Here is an 18,592-nt window from a genome sequence, read left to right as displayed (position 1 = left end):
AACCCAAACCGTATAAAAATATTTCCCAAATCAATTCTCGTCACAGCAAAGACCAATGGCAGCACAATTGGAAATACAGGCTTCGAAACATTGATTTTTCATAATGTACTGAGTTAACTTCCTTGTTTTCATTTTATTACTTTATGAAACAGACTTTCCATTAAATTAACTTTCATCTGAGAAATATTAATACCTCTTCCTGTAATGTACACTTGAGCAAAACCAGTGCCTTCTTTTCCTTTTGCCTTGGTTTGACACAAGTACTTTATCCTACAGGAATGCACATTTAGCTCTATTTTAGAATGTAAGCAAAAGGCATTTCAGCATATCAGTGTTGACAGCCTTACTTTCAGAAACTTGACCACGGACCCCCAACTCTTCAGACTGCCCAAAGATCATACCATGGCATGTTTATTTTCCGTTTCTGCATTTTTCATTAACACTTGACTGACTTTTAAAAGCTTTCCTTTGTGATACAAGGAGCTTGAAAAGGATTTTATTTTTTTTTTTATACCTGACAAATAGAGATTACATGAGAACCTAAAAGAAAGATCTTTTAGAGTTGTATACAAATTCATTTAAATTGTCTATTGCCTTTGAACTATGCTTTGATATACTTTAAGCATATGTCTATGCAAAAACTTCGTCTGTAATTTTGCCATCAGTATAATCTCCTGAAGATACACCACTGGTTTGCTACATTTGGAGAACCATAAAAAGCAGTACATATAATAAATATAAGTACAAATGTAAAATGCACATGCATTTTAAAAGGCAGACATTGCCAAAACACTGCAGAAGGATTTAAGAGCACTCTGTATTGCAGCACAAAAACATAATACAATGAAGAGTCAAAAATAAAAGCTGACTGACAATTATGCTGTATCATTCCTTCTTCTGTGTTTTGAAAGGATAACAGAGTGAGACTTTGAAGAATGGATTGTATGAAAGAGGAAACAAGATTCTCAGCATACAAATTTGTACTGCCAAAAATCCTTAGCTGCAGCAAGTTCTGAAAATAAATGCATCATAGATATGACCTTTCTCATGATCCATCAGCTTAGATGAAGATGGGGTGGGGGGATAATCACACCATGGGAGTTTCTGGAAGAATCAGACAAATGAAACAGAACTGAAACACCAAAGGCATAGAATTCCTAAAATCTGTCTAAAAATCCCACACACACTGATTGCATATGCATGTCAGGAGTTCAAACAGCTTTTCAAGATAAAAGTAACAGATGTGACTTAACAAAACGGAATCTTACCTTTCTGCCTCTTCACTTGGGGAATATTGCTGATTGTGGTTGCCTGAACTATTTCCACTACAATCTGATACCTAGTTTTAAAAACAGTAGGGAATAAGGGTGAAGAGAAGAGAAAGGAGAGAAGAAAAGACATGTATTAATTTTTCACAACGTGTTCTTCATACAGGACACTTAAGAACTAACAAAAACCCAAAGACTTCCACCTCCTCCTCACCTGCAAACAGTCATGTCTCAGAATATCTGCAACCTAAGGGTCGCTGTGCATATGGAGTAGAGTAGGGGGGGAAAAAGATTATCTTGAAACAAAAGGAAAACATCCAACTAACATTAATACTGCTCCCTTCTCTCAATTGCTGGCACTGCACAGCCAGTTAATATCAATGAATGCAATGTGAAGTCATGTTCTTAAACCCAAGTTTTCTGTAGGCAACTAGGATTAGAGTTCAGTTCAAAAGCAAAAAGCTGTCTTTAATGTTATTCTAGCTAATGCACTCAATACATATATGGAGCATATATAAATTAGAAGGAAAAAAAAGTATTCTACTAAAATAAGTTAAAAGTACCACACTCCAGGAATTATTAAAACCTGTTTATCACCGAAAAGTCTATTACACATAATGGAAGATGGCTAATGCAGTTAACGAGCTGAGTTTTAAGTAAAACCAATCTTGTAACTAACAGACACCATTCACTCAGCAAAGAAAACAACTGCCAGTTAAATCTTTCATAAATGTCAAAGTTCTGGTCATAAACACTCAAATTCCTCTCACTGCACTTACTTTGGCACCTATTAATACTAGTAATAAAGCAAGTATTCTAGAGAATTTAACTCATTCCTGTAGGAGTTCCCTAACCTCATCACGTTAACCCCTAGATGAAGGCTGAAGCCTCCTGTACCGTCTGCTTTGTCCATGACTACTAATTCTCTGTTTAAGAAAGGGTCTACGACCCTTAAAATATATTCCTTTTCTTACATGTCTACTTCTTTCACCAACGTTATTCAATTCCCCCCATTCCTCTTGCCTCCTATAACTCTAAGGATTTTGATTGTCGCTGCCTCTTTGTATAGACATACCATTTTACACACACAGCATATGCTCACTTATAACTACACTTTCAGAGTTTATCTTTTTTTTTTCTGCAGTAATCTTTACTCAACTCCCTCAATTACCAAGTTGAAACCTCAGAACCTGCTCACAATGCTTTACTTTTTCTAAGCCTACTTCCTTTTGCCATTACTCTATCTTGGTTTTTTCCACCTGCCCACCAGTTCTTTCCCAGTCCTTCAGAGGAAGGAGGGCACCAAAGTGAGGGTGGTATTTTTGTGCGCAGCAGTCCCACAGTTCATTCCCTGCTCAGACACAGACTTCCCAAATGATTCTGGGCAGCTCACATGGACTTTTGTTGCCTTAGGTTATGTATCTGTAAGTGCGTTATAAACAGCACTCATTCACCTCTCTCAGGTGTTGCACGGTAACTGTGAACATTATTATTTTATCAAACAAGGTACAAACAACCAAGTAAATACTGCACATGGAAGGTAGTTTCCAATTTAACCTTGCAACATTTTTCCTTCCAAATTTAATGCCATTTGTTCACATTCATGGTTTTATGTGGTTTTGTTACCAATACTGTAATACAGCATCTCTTTGTTTCCTGTTCCTCATATATTACCTTAAGCAAGGGAGATCCTCCAAGTTACATCCTCCAAAACACTGTTTAGTCTGTTCTTCCTAAGCGCTGTACTCTTGCTGTTTACTACTCAATGAGAGCACTGTACAGCACTGCACCACAGAGACACCACTCTGGCTACACTGCCAGACCACAAACCTTTCTCCTTGAAATCCTGTTCCAAACATTCTAGCTGCTACATATTCTCTGGTGCTGGTAAGTAAACATCTAAGGAAATTTGAAATGTCATGTATTAATTTTATTTTCAATAAGTGAACTGGACCAATCATGGGCTCACATCCATGTAACTTCTTCCCACTCTTACCTCTTCCCTATTCAGTTATATTAATCTCTTTCCCCCATTTCTTAAGTAAAAGATGACACAGAGCCAGTGATAATGTTTCTTACCATGAACTGTGCAGTGACCTTTTGCTGCTATACTAACAAATAACAGAATAAATGTAATACTGATCTTGAAAGTAGAATGAAAACTATCCACCAGTTTATTTCCTTATCACTATTTATTTTCAGCTACGTTAACTCATTACATCTTTTATCTCTAGTCTTCTGACGGAGCAAGTAAATTTGTTTCACATCTGACACGGAAGAATTCATCTTTTCTTTCTTATTTGTAGGAGACTTCGAATTTATCCACGCTAACTTAAATCTGAGGGAAAACGCAGGGGAAATTTCACTGTTTAACTTTTCCTTCTTGAAAGAAACAGGGGCAACATGGTTTTTGTGGAAACTTGATAAAACAGGAATAAAACTGCCTCCCTTCATGACTAGCAACAACACAGGCAAACATTATGAAAAGTGACTTTGAAGGATGTTTATAGATAACCATATAACAGACCCTTCTCTGGAAGCTTTGTTAGTTTGGGGTTTTTCACCCCAAACAAATCCACGTTTTCAGACTGCAAAGGTATGAAAGGGGAAAAAAAAACCAAAACAAAAACCCACAAACAACCAAAAAGCTCCTTGGAAATCAGCAAAATAAGAACAAACATCAGGTCCCCAAATGTCCCCTATAAAAATGAAAGGGATGTTTCCACAAAAACCACGGACAGAAGTACTACTAATAGATACAGTGACCAAACGTTAGAGGCCTGCTATAGATATTAACGAACCTTGAATTCAAAAGTATCTCCAAAATTAATGATAAGTAGTTCCTGCATCATTTAAATAAGTTGTAAAAATAAAATCCATAAAAGCAATGCAAAAAATCAATACGATATTTCTTCTTAAGATATTGCTCCTAAGCAAGGAGAGGGGGAAAAAAAAAAGTGTAAAAAATCCTAGTACCATTACTAGCCTTTCAAGGACAGCTGTTTGCAAGGCAGAGAGCTGGCACACCTGCTTACAAGGAGATCCAACATACACAGACTCCCACTCTTTTCTGATTTCCTGGGCAAAAGCAACACACACCCTTCACCCACAGGTTTCCACCGATCCAAGCTGGGGATCTGTCTTTACTTTGTAACAAATACCTGGTTCTAGTCACAAGAAATCCTAGTAAAACTCTGTTAATGAGATCAGCGTGGAAGGATGCCTTAGAGGACTTCTCTCCTATAATGTCATGTGCATCCATCAAGGAGCACCCAGGAGTCCACGCTTTCTTGACTATGGTCAGTCAAGAGTCTGAAGAAATGTTTACCAGTCCCTCATGGCCTCCCTCATGGAGCAAGGTATTTTATGTTTATTTTAGTAACTAGATAGTAATTAATCTGCAGATAAGAGCATGGCAGGAATGTTTAAAAAAAAAAAAAAAAACCAACACAAACCTAGTTTCCCAGCAACTGTAGTGCCTTGGGATAAATCTCCCTCAAAGCTAAGCCTACACAGAAAATTGTTACTACTTATATCTGTTCTTTACCAAGATGTCACATGGCAATGCTAGAAGTCATAAGAGAAAGCTTAGTGCATGAATGCCATGCACTGGCTTTGAACTGACAGTGAAAAATCATTTCTAAATAAAACCAAGAAAACGAATTTTTGATAAACAAAATATTATTGCCCAAAATAGCATCTAACTGGAAAACTTGTTTAAGTGCAACATGCCCGTAATTTATTGGTTGTAGGAAGAGAACTGGAAGCATTCTCCCCACTCCTGTCATTCTAACAGATTCTGGGTTTCTCAGTGGTAACTGCACAGTGGCTTGTTTCTTCCTCTTTAATTCCTTCCTTATGGATATTTCCCATGGTTCACTACTGTGAATTACAACCCGAAATACCATTTAGTTTGTTCACCTAAAATATCACTTTTTTTTCCCCCATCCATATATGGATCACTGTTTAGTTTTCATGACATAAATTTGGAAACTTTCACTGGTAAACTATGAAAGCTTCGCAAAATATACTACACAACTTTGAGATGACTGCAGGTTGGTCCATCTCTCTCTAGGTGCACCTACAGTGCTGGAGAACAAACAGAACAGGAATCTCTCCCCCCACAGGGGAACATGTTCTTTAACCACCTTCCCAGGGACCAGCCCTATAGAAACAGAGGAAAGAGCAGCGCTGCCTCTCTTCAAAAACAAGATACATTTTCTCAGACATTTTTCATTCAAATACTGACCAGCTCAACATTTCATTGGGTGTAGAGGAACCCGTTTCAAGATGATGGTAGTTGGACTCCACAGGCTAGGAAGAAAAAACCTAAGTGCAGCCAAACCCACATAATTTCATAAAGCGAATGTGCTAGATGGTATTAAAGAACACAATTTAAAGTGACCTATTAGCTAAAAAGAGAGCACATCGAGCATTAATGTGCCTGAACAACAACAACAGAATAGTTGGGTTTCTTCTGAAACAGATCCATTAGTGTGATTATGCTAATAAATATGTCAATTAGGTTTTAGACAGTCTAATAGAGACTAATTTCTGCTCTCAGGAAAGGCACACTGGCCCAGAGTAAAGAGCAAATTTTAAAGCAGATGAACAATAAGTAGCCAGGCAACAGAATCATTTCACCATCACCCAAATGTATTTTCCAATCTCAGAAACGCAAGTGGTTTCAGATTCAAAAAGAAGAGTCAGAGAAAGTAAGATGTTACTTATGCAGCCCACATACTCCACCCTGCTAAACCATCACTTGGCCTGATCAAGTCAAGTCTAATAAAAGGCGTGGGTCACAACAGATAACAGTGCAGCGAAGGAGATCAATGTGCTTGTGTCTTTCAGATGCTGCTGCAGCCATTTAGGAAGAGAGAGAGCTGACCTGCAACAATAACTGAAGGGAGTCAGCAAAGAGGGAAAAATACCAGTTCTAGTTGGTCACAACAGGTTAGGACAAACACTCTAGAAATGGCTTCAACAGTCCCTCCAAAGCTTTGATGCAGCTCAACAAAACCAACTCATGGTCATCTAAGGAGATGCAGCAGTATGTCTGCTCCCTTCTTCCCAGTCAATTGTTCCTTATCCTTTCACTTCCATCAGAAATCTGAGGAGAAATAGCTCATCTAGGTAAGGCAAGCATAAACATCTTCTACATGGGTAAGCAGGCTGGAGATGCAAGTGGTATCTCACGATGAAAGATGGAAGGAGAGAGATGAAATTTTTCGAGGGTGGGGAGTTAGTAAGAAAGTGGGCAGGTGCTATTATAAAACAGGACATTGAACAAGCCCATGATACGTAGGAGCTTCGATGCTGGGGTTTTTTTGGTCTTTAAGGAATTCTTCAGAGTTCATTAACATGTTAAGAAGGATGCAACTGGGAAACCCCTCCCCTGCAACAGTACAGAAAAACCTCAGATCCAGTGGTAAAATGTGCTGAACTTGAACTGCAGAAGAATGAAGCTGGGTTAATTACCATGGATAATCTACAACTGTGGCTGGCTTCAGGGGCAGCGGGTTGGCCGATGTAGATAAGGTGCAGGTGTGGCTGGTTCTGTTAAGGGGTTGGGCAGCCGATGAAGAGAGAGCAGCCAAGGAAGACAGAGGAGGAAGAAGCAGAGAGAAGGGAGAGAGTGTGGGCCCTGGGTGAGGAGAGACCAGGAGAAGGCAGCAGAGGGACTGTCGTGAAGAGTATGTTGGTATGAGATGGTAAAAAGACCTTGTTGCAGCCGGCTAGTTTGAAGAGTGCTGCGACATTGAACCCCTCTTTCCACGTCACAGAAACACAGCAAGCTGCTCTGAATAGCCAGTGTCCATAGGATCACTATGGCTCACAGCCACCAGATCACCATGGCCAGCCATACTCCATAAAGATAATCAGGAGATAACAACCCACCAGTGGGAATTCAACACGTTATTTCATCGAACTCCACCGAGGCAAGCTGTAAAGAAGGGTCCAGTATGCCTTTCAACAGGACAGTTATCTCCAGTATACTACCAAGCAGAATTTTCTAACATTTTCTGCCACCAAGCTAAAATACTGACTACATCAGAGATTTAACCACTGTTGCGGCTTATCATCCTTACTGTCTCTGCTTCGTCAAAAGAAAAAGAAATCTGAAGTTGAATTTAAAAAGAGAAATCACCATTCATTCAAATCTCAGTAACGGGCTGGCAAAAGAAGCATGTTTGGTTTTGAATGAGCTACAGTGAAACATTAAATACCTCAGTTGTTTCAGGAACTCAACATCGGAGCTGCTGTTAATGAGCTTGATGAACTCCTCATAAGAAGGAGCATATGTGTAGTCTTTCTTTTGATGCTCATTCATCTGTTCTCTGTACTCCAGCTGGCTGAGCAGCATTCGGTTAATATAATCTGGATCACTCAGCAGTTCCACCACTGGTTTCAGTACTGGAGAGGAAAAATATTTTAAAACAAAATCCTTATGCTGAAGAACAACTGCTGTCCTTTAAAAGAAAATTGCAGATAAAAGGCATGAATAAATACGCAAGCTGATAAACATCTAAAACCAGTTGTCTGGACTGCATGGTACATTTGAGCTTGCATGTACCTTCTTGATAAAACTGTTTATTCTGTTACACAAATAGATTTAAGTTGACAGAGTTCTACTGAGAAAATTCCCAGTGTTTTTCTTTCTGCTGTGCCTTGAAGGCTATAACATTACAGCCACTATAAACGAAAATTAAAAGTAAACTGAATCGCGTAATATACTTTAGTCTTCCTAATTTCTGAATTTGACTTCAGTGACATAAAGAATGACTAGTGTATTTGTAATCAGATTGAAGTGTAGTTGATAAATTAAAAAGCAGAACAGAAACCCCTTAGTTAAAAAACCCACACTGGCTAAATCCAAGTTTAAAAAAAAAAATTATCAAATCTAGTATCATGATTCAGTTATAATCACCTCCTTAAGTCTATGGATTCTTGATATCTGAACAAAATATAAAAGGCCAGAATTATTCATATAATCACTAAACAATGCCACAGAAGACTGAAAAAGTGTTCTTCTATGTTAAAATTAGGAAAACTGAACGGATAAATTGTGTTTTATCCTGCAAGGTGCTAGACAGCCTGGCATCAAGAGCCAGGTAAGTATATGCTTGATTTTGAGAATATTAAGTGTCCTACTGGTTATCACAGAAATTAAGTTTCAGAATTTAAAAGCAAAGTATCAAGACTTTAACATAACGAAGTCTGTAATTACTGCTATTGTACAGGTGCAAATGGTTAATCATCTCTGATCTTTGATCTACCTTTTGTTGCAAGTATTTCTGCAAGGACTATGCGCAAGCTGACAGACTGGACATCCTTTGAGGGTAGGAGACAATACACCAGAATTTGAGAATATTTTTGCAGGAATCTTACTTCTTCATCAGAGCTCCTCAAGCACGGATGCAGCAAAAAAGGTCTCGGTGGTTCTTCCTGCCTAAGGGTGGTGGGGAGAAAGAAAGGAAAAAAAGAGAGAACTTACACACCACTTGCATCATGTTTAGTTGCTAATTGATAAAATATCCAAGTAACATTATCAGATATGTAACTTCAGTCAAGAAACACTTTAACGCATGTATACTTTTCAAAGCTTGCTGATTTTTCTGCATGATGTTAAGATACTTTTCCAAATTCCTTTGTCCTGTCAATGTTTTCACCTGCCAAAATACCGTATTTTAAAACTGCATCAAAAAGCAACAGCCTAGCAAGTAGGAGGAAAAGTTTCTCTGAATAAAAACCCCAATTGTTCCATCACTGAACTTAGTGAAATTTTGTCCAGTTTTTCAGACAAGACAAACTTAGCAAATACATTCTTGTAGAGCAAACTATTTATAAACCTGAACCTTGCAGAGGATTTGGGATCATACCCAGTTTGAGAAACAGGTCTACCTGTTAAGACACTGAAGCTACCACCTTTCCTTTGTTACTGGCAAATAAATCTCCCAGCAAGTAACTGGCCTGTTTGACATGAATTTTCCTGTAACAGGAGTTTCCGACTTGCCACCTGCAGCCTACATCAGATTAGTCTGTGCAAGTTGCCTATAAAATAACAAACTTGGCGTTACCAGCCATCTACATTGGTAGAAAACCAATTCAGAAAAAGATTTCAAAAACCCACCCACAGATTTAGAAAGAGGGTGGAATCATGATGACAAACAGAGGAAGGTGAACTGACTCCCAAAGTGTAAAGAAATTTGGCTACCAAGTCCCTTCAGTAGCTCAGCAAGTGAGAACAGACCACACTGTTACCAGTATCAGTGGGGTATACAAAGCACGAAACTGGAAAGCGAGAAACTGCAGGGGCTCAGAGTGTGCGTGCAAACCTACCTTTGGGGCAATATCCCTGCGGGCAGCATGCTCACCCCACGGTGGGCGAGAGGCCCTGCACTTTAGGCTCTGCTCTGTCGGATAGGTTTGAACCTGCATCTTCCAAGTGCCATCCCGAGTCACCTCTTGATCAAGTGACAGATTTGGTGACTCATCTCTTGGCCAAATCAAGTAACAAGACTTGCTTGGATCCAAGCATCTCAGGCATGCAGAGATCACAGAGCCATTCAGAGAAGAAACAAGAGAACTTGCCTCAAGCTGAGTCCTTTGATCAGCAGGCTGAAGCTGGAATACGCTTATGTTTTATACTAATAAATCACCACAGATTAAAGAACAAGTAACTAGGGAACAAAGTCACATCCTAAATGTTTTAGAGTGAGGGTCCCATCCTGTCTGCCTTCCGTGTCCTTGCCTTTGGCTAATTCCGATTCAGTTTCAAGAGGAGCAGGAGAATACACTCAGCCAGAATTGCTCTCAGCCTGCAGCAGAAGGCATTCACCATCATCCACTCGCTAACTGTAATGGTTATGCAAGCTGGATACTAATGGATGGAAGAAATTCAAAATTTCTTGCTGGTTTCACTTTGCACTTAGTGAAAGAATTAGGCTCCTAACTTAAAGGAAGTACATCAGGCCTGGAATTAGAACAGGTATAACGTGCTATACTATGTATTATACAAACATATTCCCCTTCCTGCCACTGAACAGGCAAATGGGTCCTCCTTGCTCCTAGCAATCACAGTAGGCGCATTTTGGGAAGATGGCAAGACAGAGTCTTTCAGAACTAACAGCAAAGGGATGGTTGTAAAGCACTGGGTGGGACATGCACAGCAATGTGCTGCTGGATGAGCAAGCTCATGATAGTACAGCCTGTGTTGTTTGCAAGCTCCCCACGCAAACCTCCCCCACCTTGATTTTGTGCCCAGTACCAACCAGGTTCATCTCCTTGCAGGTGCCAAAGGCTTTCTGGACTTCTCAGAACATGTTTGACTGGACCTGCCAAGGGAACTCCTCAGTGCAGGTCACAGCAGGACCTTTTCTTTATACAGAAACAGGTGCAGAAGCAGAGACAAGGTGCCCTAGCAGCTGTTTCACGGCCACGTGCCTGATGTGCTCCAGTCACAGATCTACAGTTTAACAGCAAGGTAAGCATGACAGTGGTTACAGCAAGACAGAAGCAGTGTCACCTGAGAGGCACAACAGCAATTTCCAAGGCAGCCAGGACTAGTTTTCAGTAGAAGGCTCTAAGCTGTTAACAAAGGCTCAGGTCTGCCACATCTCACACCAGTGCCTCCTCCCATTGTCCGTAACATCTGGTTCATTCCCAGAGATGGACACTGCTGTCCTGGCTAGAGTCAACTGAATGTTACTCAGAGAGCTGCTCCAAGCAGTCTCTACGTGAAAAAGTGACCAAGAACTATATACAGTCAAAGTAAAAGCTTTCAGTTACACACTGCTACGTGGCCACTAGTGACAGGCAGCATTGTGTAACAACTCATATTTGCTAGTCAGTCCAGGAGGGAGTAAATATGTTGGAATAGTAACAACACTCTAATAACTCTAATTCTGTTCTAGTAATACAAGTAGTTTGCCTCAAGGTGACAAAATTTTTAATTAATTTTCAGAACAACAAGAATGTAAAGATAACGTTTGGTTTCAATTTGACTGAAGCCTCTTATTCAATCCCAAATCCAACATGGATCACTGAGGGGGTTTCAATTGTTACAAGTAAGACAAATTTCAAAACAGGCCCCTTGGAACAGCTTGGATGCAAATACTCCATTCTTCTGAGGAGCACTGGTTTATGAAGATGATGTGTTGTCTTCACTATCAACCAGCACAGGTGGTGCAGCTGACTGAGCTCAGAAAGCTGTTTATCATGTTCTGGTAGGATCTTTTCTCTCTGGCAGTTGAATACCTAGCTATTTCACTCAGTACATTTCCATTCCTCATGCATACTCCAGACATATCCTAAAGCCCTCTCTACACTGCATCAAACATTCCTCATCACATGCTTTCCCTAAAAGGCATTCATTATTTATCCAAAACCAGACACGTCCCAGGCGGACTACTGGCAGACAGGAAGTCTTAGTTGTTTACGTACTTACGTGAAAGTTGTTACGTACCTCTTACTAGGAAGCAAAGGCTTCCTTTTCTGGACAGGCTGGTCCACCCAAAGTCTGCCATTTAGAAACACAGCTAGAAGCATACCCAAAATTCTGGCAAACAGGATGACTTACACCGAACATCAGCTGGCTATCAGCAAACTAACCTAACAACTTGGTCACGTGTATTAACAACACTAAAAGCAAGATTTTTTTTCCCCCCGTGAACACAAACACACCATCGTTTTTCAATGCTCTTCCCTTTTTTGTGGGACATACTGCATAGTTATTAGATCAAGCTATACTTTCACAACATGTGCAAAGCAGAAAACAGAACTGTAACACACATAAAATTTCTCAACTGAGATGAATCGTCTTTGCCTCCCTACAAGTCTCTGGAGGAATGCTGGTCTGTTTGTGACTGCAAACACCCTGGAGCATTAACTGCACTTATACTATCATCCATGCAAGAGAAGTCCTTTCTCAGAATTTCTGTCTCCCCATTGTACAAATTCATTCCCAGTCAATACCCAAGACATACAGCTTGGCTGAGTTGTACCTATGCCAGGACTTTTCTGATACACAATCAGCAGAACACAAACAGAAAGTGGAACAGAATAAACAAGCAGAAAGGCAAATATTTGATTCTTACCCTCCTGATCTAATGTGTTCCTGCCCACAGGAATGCAAGGGGGGCGTGGAGTTGCATACTCTCCAATTGACAGGCCATTTAAGAAGAGTTTTAATTTTTTCTCCATTACCTAAGAATACATGACTCCCTAGAAAAGGGGTTCTTTCCATTGTTTTCCTAGCTAAACAGTACCTACAGAGTGATCTAAAAAGCAGAAGGGAAAGCACAATACCCCACCAGATTTTTATGAAAAAAAAAAAGAAAAAAAAAAAACCAAACCCCAAAAAAACCACAACCAAAAACCAGAGAAACAAGGTCTTCAGGAAATTTAACTCTAATCAAGCCTTGCATATCAATGCCAAACAGTTGTGTCAACGAATCCTGCAGTTTTCATTGCTGTTTGGGCAAGAGAAATAAAGGGGAGACTGAAAGCAGGCAAGGGAGCTTGGGGGAAGGCTTAACAGCTACAAAATAAACCAGTATGCCAGTGGTAAAACAGAAAAGACATCTGGGCTTATATCCTCCTTTGCATTTATACATGAAGCATTACAGTTCTATTTGCCTCAATGTAATCACTGATCAGCTTGCAGGGAAAACGTACTGCGCATCAACAGAAGGTCTGCCCAGAAAAAGCATCCCTTGTAACTCGGGCTTCCCCTTCACTGATATCTATTAAAAAAAAAAAAAAAAAGGAGCTGTGAGTAATCACGGAAGTATTAATACCACCACTCAGCTACCAAACCGTGTCCACTTACTCTCCTGGAACAGAAGCAATGGTGTTCTGATCAGGCATATTGTTAAGGCTTGATATAAAACCTCAGTCTTCAACTCTGTCAGAATGGGATCAAGAAAAAAGGAAGGCGCTGTTCATTTAGCACAGACCAAGAGGAAAAGCAGAAACCTAACTGCAGTCTGCATGCATGTACACAAAGCAGAGTGCTGCTACATAACTCCAGTGTCAATAAAGATATTAAGCCCCATTAAATAACCTGAATAGTAACAAAGGCATTATTTCTCTTCCTATTCAATTTTGAACATGTTATTAGAAATGTGTGGTTGGATTTTCCAAACACAAGGTCACTTAGTAATCACAGAAAACTCTTAAGTAAAACTGTGTGCAGATATTTTTAGAGAGCTTTGAAAGCCCTGCCAATTATCCATAAACTGTGAGCACAACTGTGTGCAGTGAACTAATATAAATGTGGCACTCTAGCAAACAGTTCCAAAACAGGCATGATACAGGCTTTGTAAACCAGGCTCATTTAATCTCTTTAGGCAATAGAAAAATAATGGCAAGTGGCAACTTAATTCATTTGTGTCTTCTTGAACAATCAATACCAAAGTAATAGTGACATATATTGGTGTATCAAGATGCAGGTGTCTTCAGTGATTTAAAACAGTAGACAGAACCCATGCTTCACACAGCATGCTTACAGGTCATATCCCTCTTCACTCTGCCATGAGCTACAAAGCCAGGCTTAACCCTGTGTAAGTTCCTTTTCTGTAATTTTCATTTTATGAAATCTTTAAGCCTGCTCTGAATTTTTAACGCTATCTATTGCTATTTCATAGTGCTAGAAAACAAAGGGGTTTCCTTCAGTTACCCCCTAAACCAGTGGAAGATCAGGCAGCGGTCTGTGAATATAGATCCATAGGCGGGGTCTAACAAAGCTAATTCCTTTGTACCACGTCTGTTCCAAGCAGTACTTTTCTTTGGGACTAAACTGACACCTGCTTTAACTGTCCCGTGCTCTGAAATTGTTTTGTGCAATAACTGATTGTGTGTGCCCCTAAACATCATTACTAAGACTTTACCCTGTTGCAAACCTGCGAGTTCATCCAACACTTTATAAAGAAAAGCACAACAGTAGATTTACTGTGGTATTGCTGAAGCAGTTAAAACAGTTACAACCAGTGTTACAGAAGTAACATAATTTCCTTCCTATGCTATAACTAAGCAACTCTGAGCCACTATCAATACCTCTGGACAACAGTTCCCCACTTCTCAGGGCTGCAGGACCCACTGCAGTTCTTAATACTGGACTATCATCCACAACTGGGCTTCCAGGTTTCGCAATACAGAGACCTCATGGAAATCTCTATCTAGGATCTACTCTAGATACCCACAGTTTTAATAAGGACCACCTGGTAACTGCCTATATTGTAAAGATTCATTTTAAAGACTGTCATTGTAAAAACAGTCAGAAGTATTAAAAAAACTCCTGGTATTTGTGGTTGGGTTTATGCCCCTGATGTGAAGCATTGTTTTTATTTTGTATAGTCTCAGCCCTCAAGATGGCATGGAAAAGCTTAAAAATGAATCTGAAAAGGGGTGAAAAAAGTTAAAAGCCAACCCCAAAGTTATCACTGTCCATGCAACTTGGGATTTTGCAGCTTTGGGGTTGGCAGCACCACTGGTTCAAGGACAGGAAACCCCAAAATAAAGACAATGATTAGGAAACATGCATGATCAGGAACTTAGTGTTGACAAACTAGATAAATCCATGTGCTTTGAAAATAGGAAGCAAGCAAATAAATACTAAAAACAAAAACCCACCCCAAACCCCAAGGAGTCTGTAAAAAAATTAGTAACTATACAAGAAATTACGTAAGGGTCTTTTTTCTTTAAATAAATAATCGCAAAATGTTCCATTCAGCCTTGTTATTTCTTTATTTAGTCTTTCAAGAGACAGTCTTGCAGAGTTACATTTAAGTATCAATCAGTGCAATTGTGAGCTGAAGCACACATACAACTCTAAATGACTTTCATCAGTACATTCAACACCACGTGTTCATTAAACTGATTCTGAGAACAGAACCACATGCAGCCTGCACTTCTGCACCTGTATCACCCTCACTCAGATCTCTAAGCTTCTTGACAATGCAGAATGACAACTGCTTGATCTATTTGAGTTTTCTAAGAAATACTTACAAGTCAACATCATAAACACACCTAAAAAAAGTACCTACTAAAAAAACCCCCGCATCCTCTGAAAACAGACCACCACACCAAACCCAAAAAGCACAACAAAGAATAAAGACAAAGCCAACACCAAAATTTCCACAGCTGTCATTTTTATCAACATACAGCAGCAAGCTTTATAAATCACTTTAACTAATATTTACTGTGAAGATAACCGTATCATTTATACGCGTCAGTTACCTCTTTCAGGAAAGAGCATCTGACATGTCATATCGACAACAGACTCCAAGAATTCATGAATGGCTTACAAGCTGTGGTATGATCGTATCAGCACCAGGAGGTCCTAAAGCTTATTGTGGTGTCTAGGTCATACTCAATCATCAACAGGAAACACAAACTTTTCACACCAAAGCTTGAAGGCAGTGGTGAGCTTTAGACCTGGTGCTACCCATGAGTTAACTTTAATAACGTGGGCAGACCTTGGCTGTTCATGACTATTTTGTTCTCAGCACTTTCATACAGCTGCTCCCACTGCAACAAACCTCCACAATTTCAGACGAAACCTCTTATTACTCCTTTCCAGAGACTGGGTGTGATAAGCAGTTCTTGGTATTCCTGGTTTGTGGGTGGCAAATGAAATTACAGAAGAAAAACAAGAACTGTGGGAGGTGTTTAGTAGCTATCTTGACAACTTGGATGCATCTCTAGGATTAACCAAGTTAAATCTCAAATGTTTAAATTCCCTTTGCATCAACCTGCTCTTGATCAGTTTGTGATGGCAGCACCTTTTATTTCTTAGTATCATATCACGCTACATATTGTAATCACAAAAAATACCACCTTTATGTATCCTATACATGCAAAGGCGTTCACATGGGCCAATAAAAGAGAGTTGTCTTCTCTCCTTACCATGGCAGTAATACATAAAAAACCAAAAGGAATATTATCAAAACATGTACAACATGAACTTAAATCCCCAAATCATTCGTCACAGTGATCACTCAAATAGCAATTTTCCCACAGCACTTCCCCTCTCACATTTTTCAAGAGCTTTCAGCCCTTGAATCGGGGTTCTACATCAGTGCTGAGAGTAGCCTACAGCCCTCAAGCATTCATTTTGTTAACTCATGACTTATGCTGCAAGTCCAGAAACACCCACACAAACACTTCTTGAGCATCCCATCAGATGTCATGTAGCAGTCAAGTTGCCAGAAGCAGCCTGCAACACCACATATCTGTATTTGCATAAAACAATTTTTTCTCTGCCTTTAGGATCAAGATGTCCCAGGTATAGGTTAAAAGACAAACATAAAACACTCCCAAACAAATGATTTAGGGGGTTGGGAATCAGTAGCACAGTGACCTCTTCTCACTGAGATTTGTTCAAAAAGCGCTGCTTGTCAGGTGGTTCAAGAAAAGGCAAACTCTCTTCAAATCTTATTTGCCTACACTGCAGTTTAGAGACCACCAGCACAGCATGTTATTTATTAAATGTTACTGGTTCTGTAGTACTATTTGATGTGGTTATTCTTGGCCTACAATAAGCGTAAGTGAACTTCCTCTTCCTCTCATGTGAATGCTTTACAGAAAGACACTATTTGTTTTCACTTTGCTAAGACCTTCCAATACTGACAGTGCAATTCATCCAGAGGAATAGCTGCCTCTTGCTTTCAACATACATATGTTACCACAGTAAGACTACATTCCCAGGCTCAGGTAATTCTAGCCCCCAAGAAAGTATACTACCACCACAGACAACATTGAACCCGCATACCAACAAGGATGTTTCCAGCATTATACACCACTTTACTCAGCTTGCTTATATTCTGCTTAAAGTAGCCAAGGAAAGACACTTGAATGAACTATAAAGAACTGAAGGGATAAAAGCTGCTACAAAGTAAGAATGGCCAAATACTGTCCTCTCTACCCTGCAGGATGCACTTGGCTAATCCTGTTATAAACGCATTCCTGATTCCGTGCAACGTAGGGGAAACAAGCAGTGGCTTCCATCAATAAATCCAAGGGTGATTTTTCTTCTGTCTCTCAAACTAGCTAACACTGGAAATAGGAAAGTATCACATTCCATTTCTATGCTGAGCAAATATTAGGAATGAAATGGTTTCCTATGTAAAATACTCTGAATTGCCACAAATTTTAAGTGAAAAGTGACAGGATCCTTTGGAGCACCAAGTGGAACTCAAGGTACACCCCAGGAAAGCATATAAGCTGAAAAACTTCAGAAAGATGAAAAACTGTCTTGCCTACAGCTTACGCAGCTCTGTATTACCTCGGACCGTTATGCTCATGGCTAGAGGAGTGTCTCTACCCTTATTTCACTCTGTAGAAGTGTCTGTCAGGCACAGGAAAGACAGTCACCGTTGAAGAAAGCCAGGAGAGAGAATAAAGAAAGGAGAAACAGACTTAACACTGCCAGGCTTCTCTCTCCTAATTCCCTGCTCTCCTCTTCTCATACTCTCCCTCATTCAGAGAAGTATTTTTCCTCATCTGTTGGTCTCTGCTGGCCTTTACCTTGAGCATTTACTACTAAGCAGAGCCTCACAATGATTGAGATAAGCCAGAAGGAATGCAAGAGCAAAGGGAAGGACTGTAATACCATTCCTTTTTCTGAAAGGTTGCACAACCTACTTCCATCTTCTCAGACACTCTGATCTATCAGATATCACAGGTCCAAGTTAGTCAGTGAAGCAGAAAAGTAAAAGGATTTCTGGGGCTGACACGCATCCAATGACAAAACACGTGAACTTTACACTGGAAAAAGACATGTCTGTGTTCCTGTGCACAGAAGGTTCCTTTCCATTACTTTAGTGGATTTATCTGTTGTCATACAGGAAAACCAAGACCAAGTGACTTATGAGGCACACCCTCCAGAGATGGTACGAGAGGTATTTCAAATTTCAAAAGCCCAGGTAACAGACAAAATGCCCTTCGCTGTCACACTGCAGTAAAAACTCAGCACAGGAAACAAGATGCAGTGCTCCAGCAGGCATCACAACAGGAAAGACACCTTGCTCCAATTACAGTCTCTGTTCCACTGTATTTACCATCCAAAACTAACTGGATTCATTATTAGAGACACAGAGAGGAAACACATGAATGCCAATTTAAATTTACTAGTGTTTTTAAAATACTGACAGAAAGCAAAGATAGATCAAGAAGATCTGTGTCCCCTACCTTAGGAAAAAGAATTTTCTGTGTTTGAATTGTGGCAGTTGTGTTTTCACCTGGCAGGCAGCTAAACACCACACAGCTATTGCTCACTCCCTTCCAGTGGGATGGGGGAAAGAATTGGAAAAAGGTAAAAT

The 18,592-nt window shown here is 39.9% G+C and overlaps 1 protein-coding gene across 2 annotated transcripts in view; it reads right to left on the bottom strand.

Annotated features, from left to right (window-relative positions):
* Positions 1-18,592, bottom strand: part of SNX25 (sorting nexin 25) — an 88,027-nt gene that overhangs the window by 44,312 nt on the left and 25,123 nt on the right. For both annotated transcript variants that reach the window (XM_055795896.1, XM_055795898.1), the window contains exons 4-6: positions 8,549-8,721; positions 7,499-7,685; positions 1,269-1,339 (exon numbers count right to left, since the gene is read on the bottom strand). In XM_055795896.1, the coding sequence (XP_055651871.1) occupies positions 1,269-1,339; positions 7,499-7,685; positions 8,549-8,721 (431 nt within the window). The remainder of the gene's footprint in view (positions 1-1,268; positions 1,340-7,498; positions 7,686-8,548; positions 8,722-18,592) is intronic.

The sequence above is a fragment of the Falco peregrinus genome, chromosome 2 (assembly GCF_023634155.1).
Source record: "Falco peregrinus isolate bFalPer1 chromosome 2, bFalPer1.pri, whole genome shotgun sequence".
NCBI classification, from domain to species: Eukaryota; Metazoa; Chordata; class Aves; order Falconiformes; family Falconidae; genus Falco; species Falco peregrinus.
The sequence above is the reverse complement of the archived record's forward strand: the minus strand, read 5'-3'. Positions and strand labels throughout refer to the sequence as shown.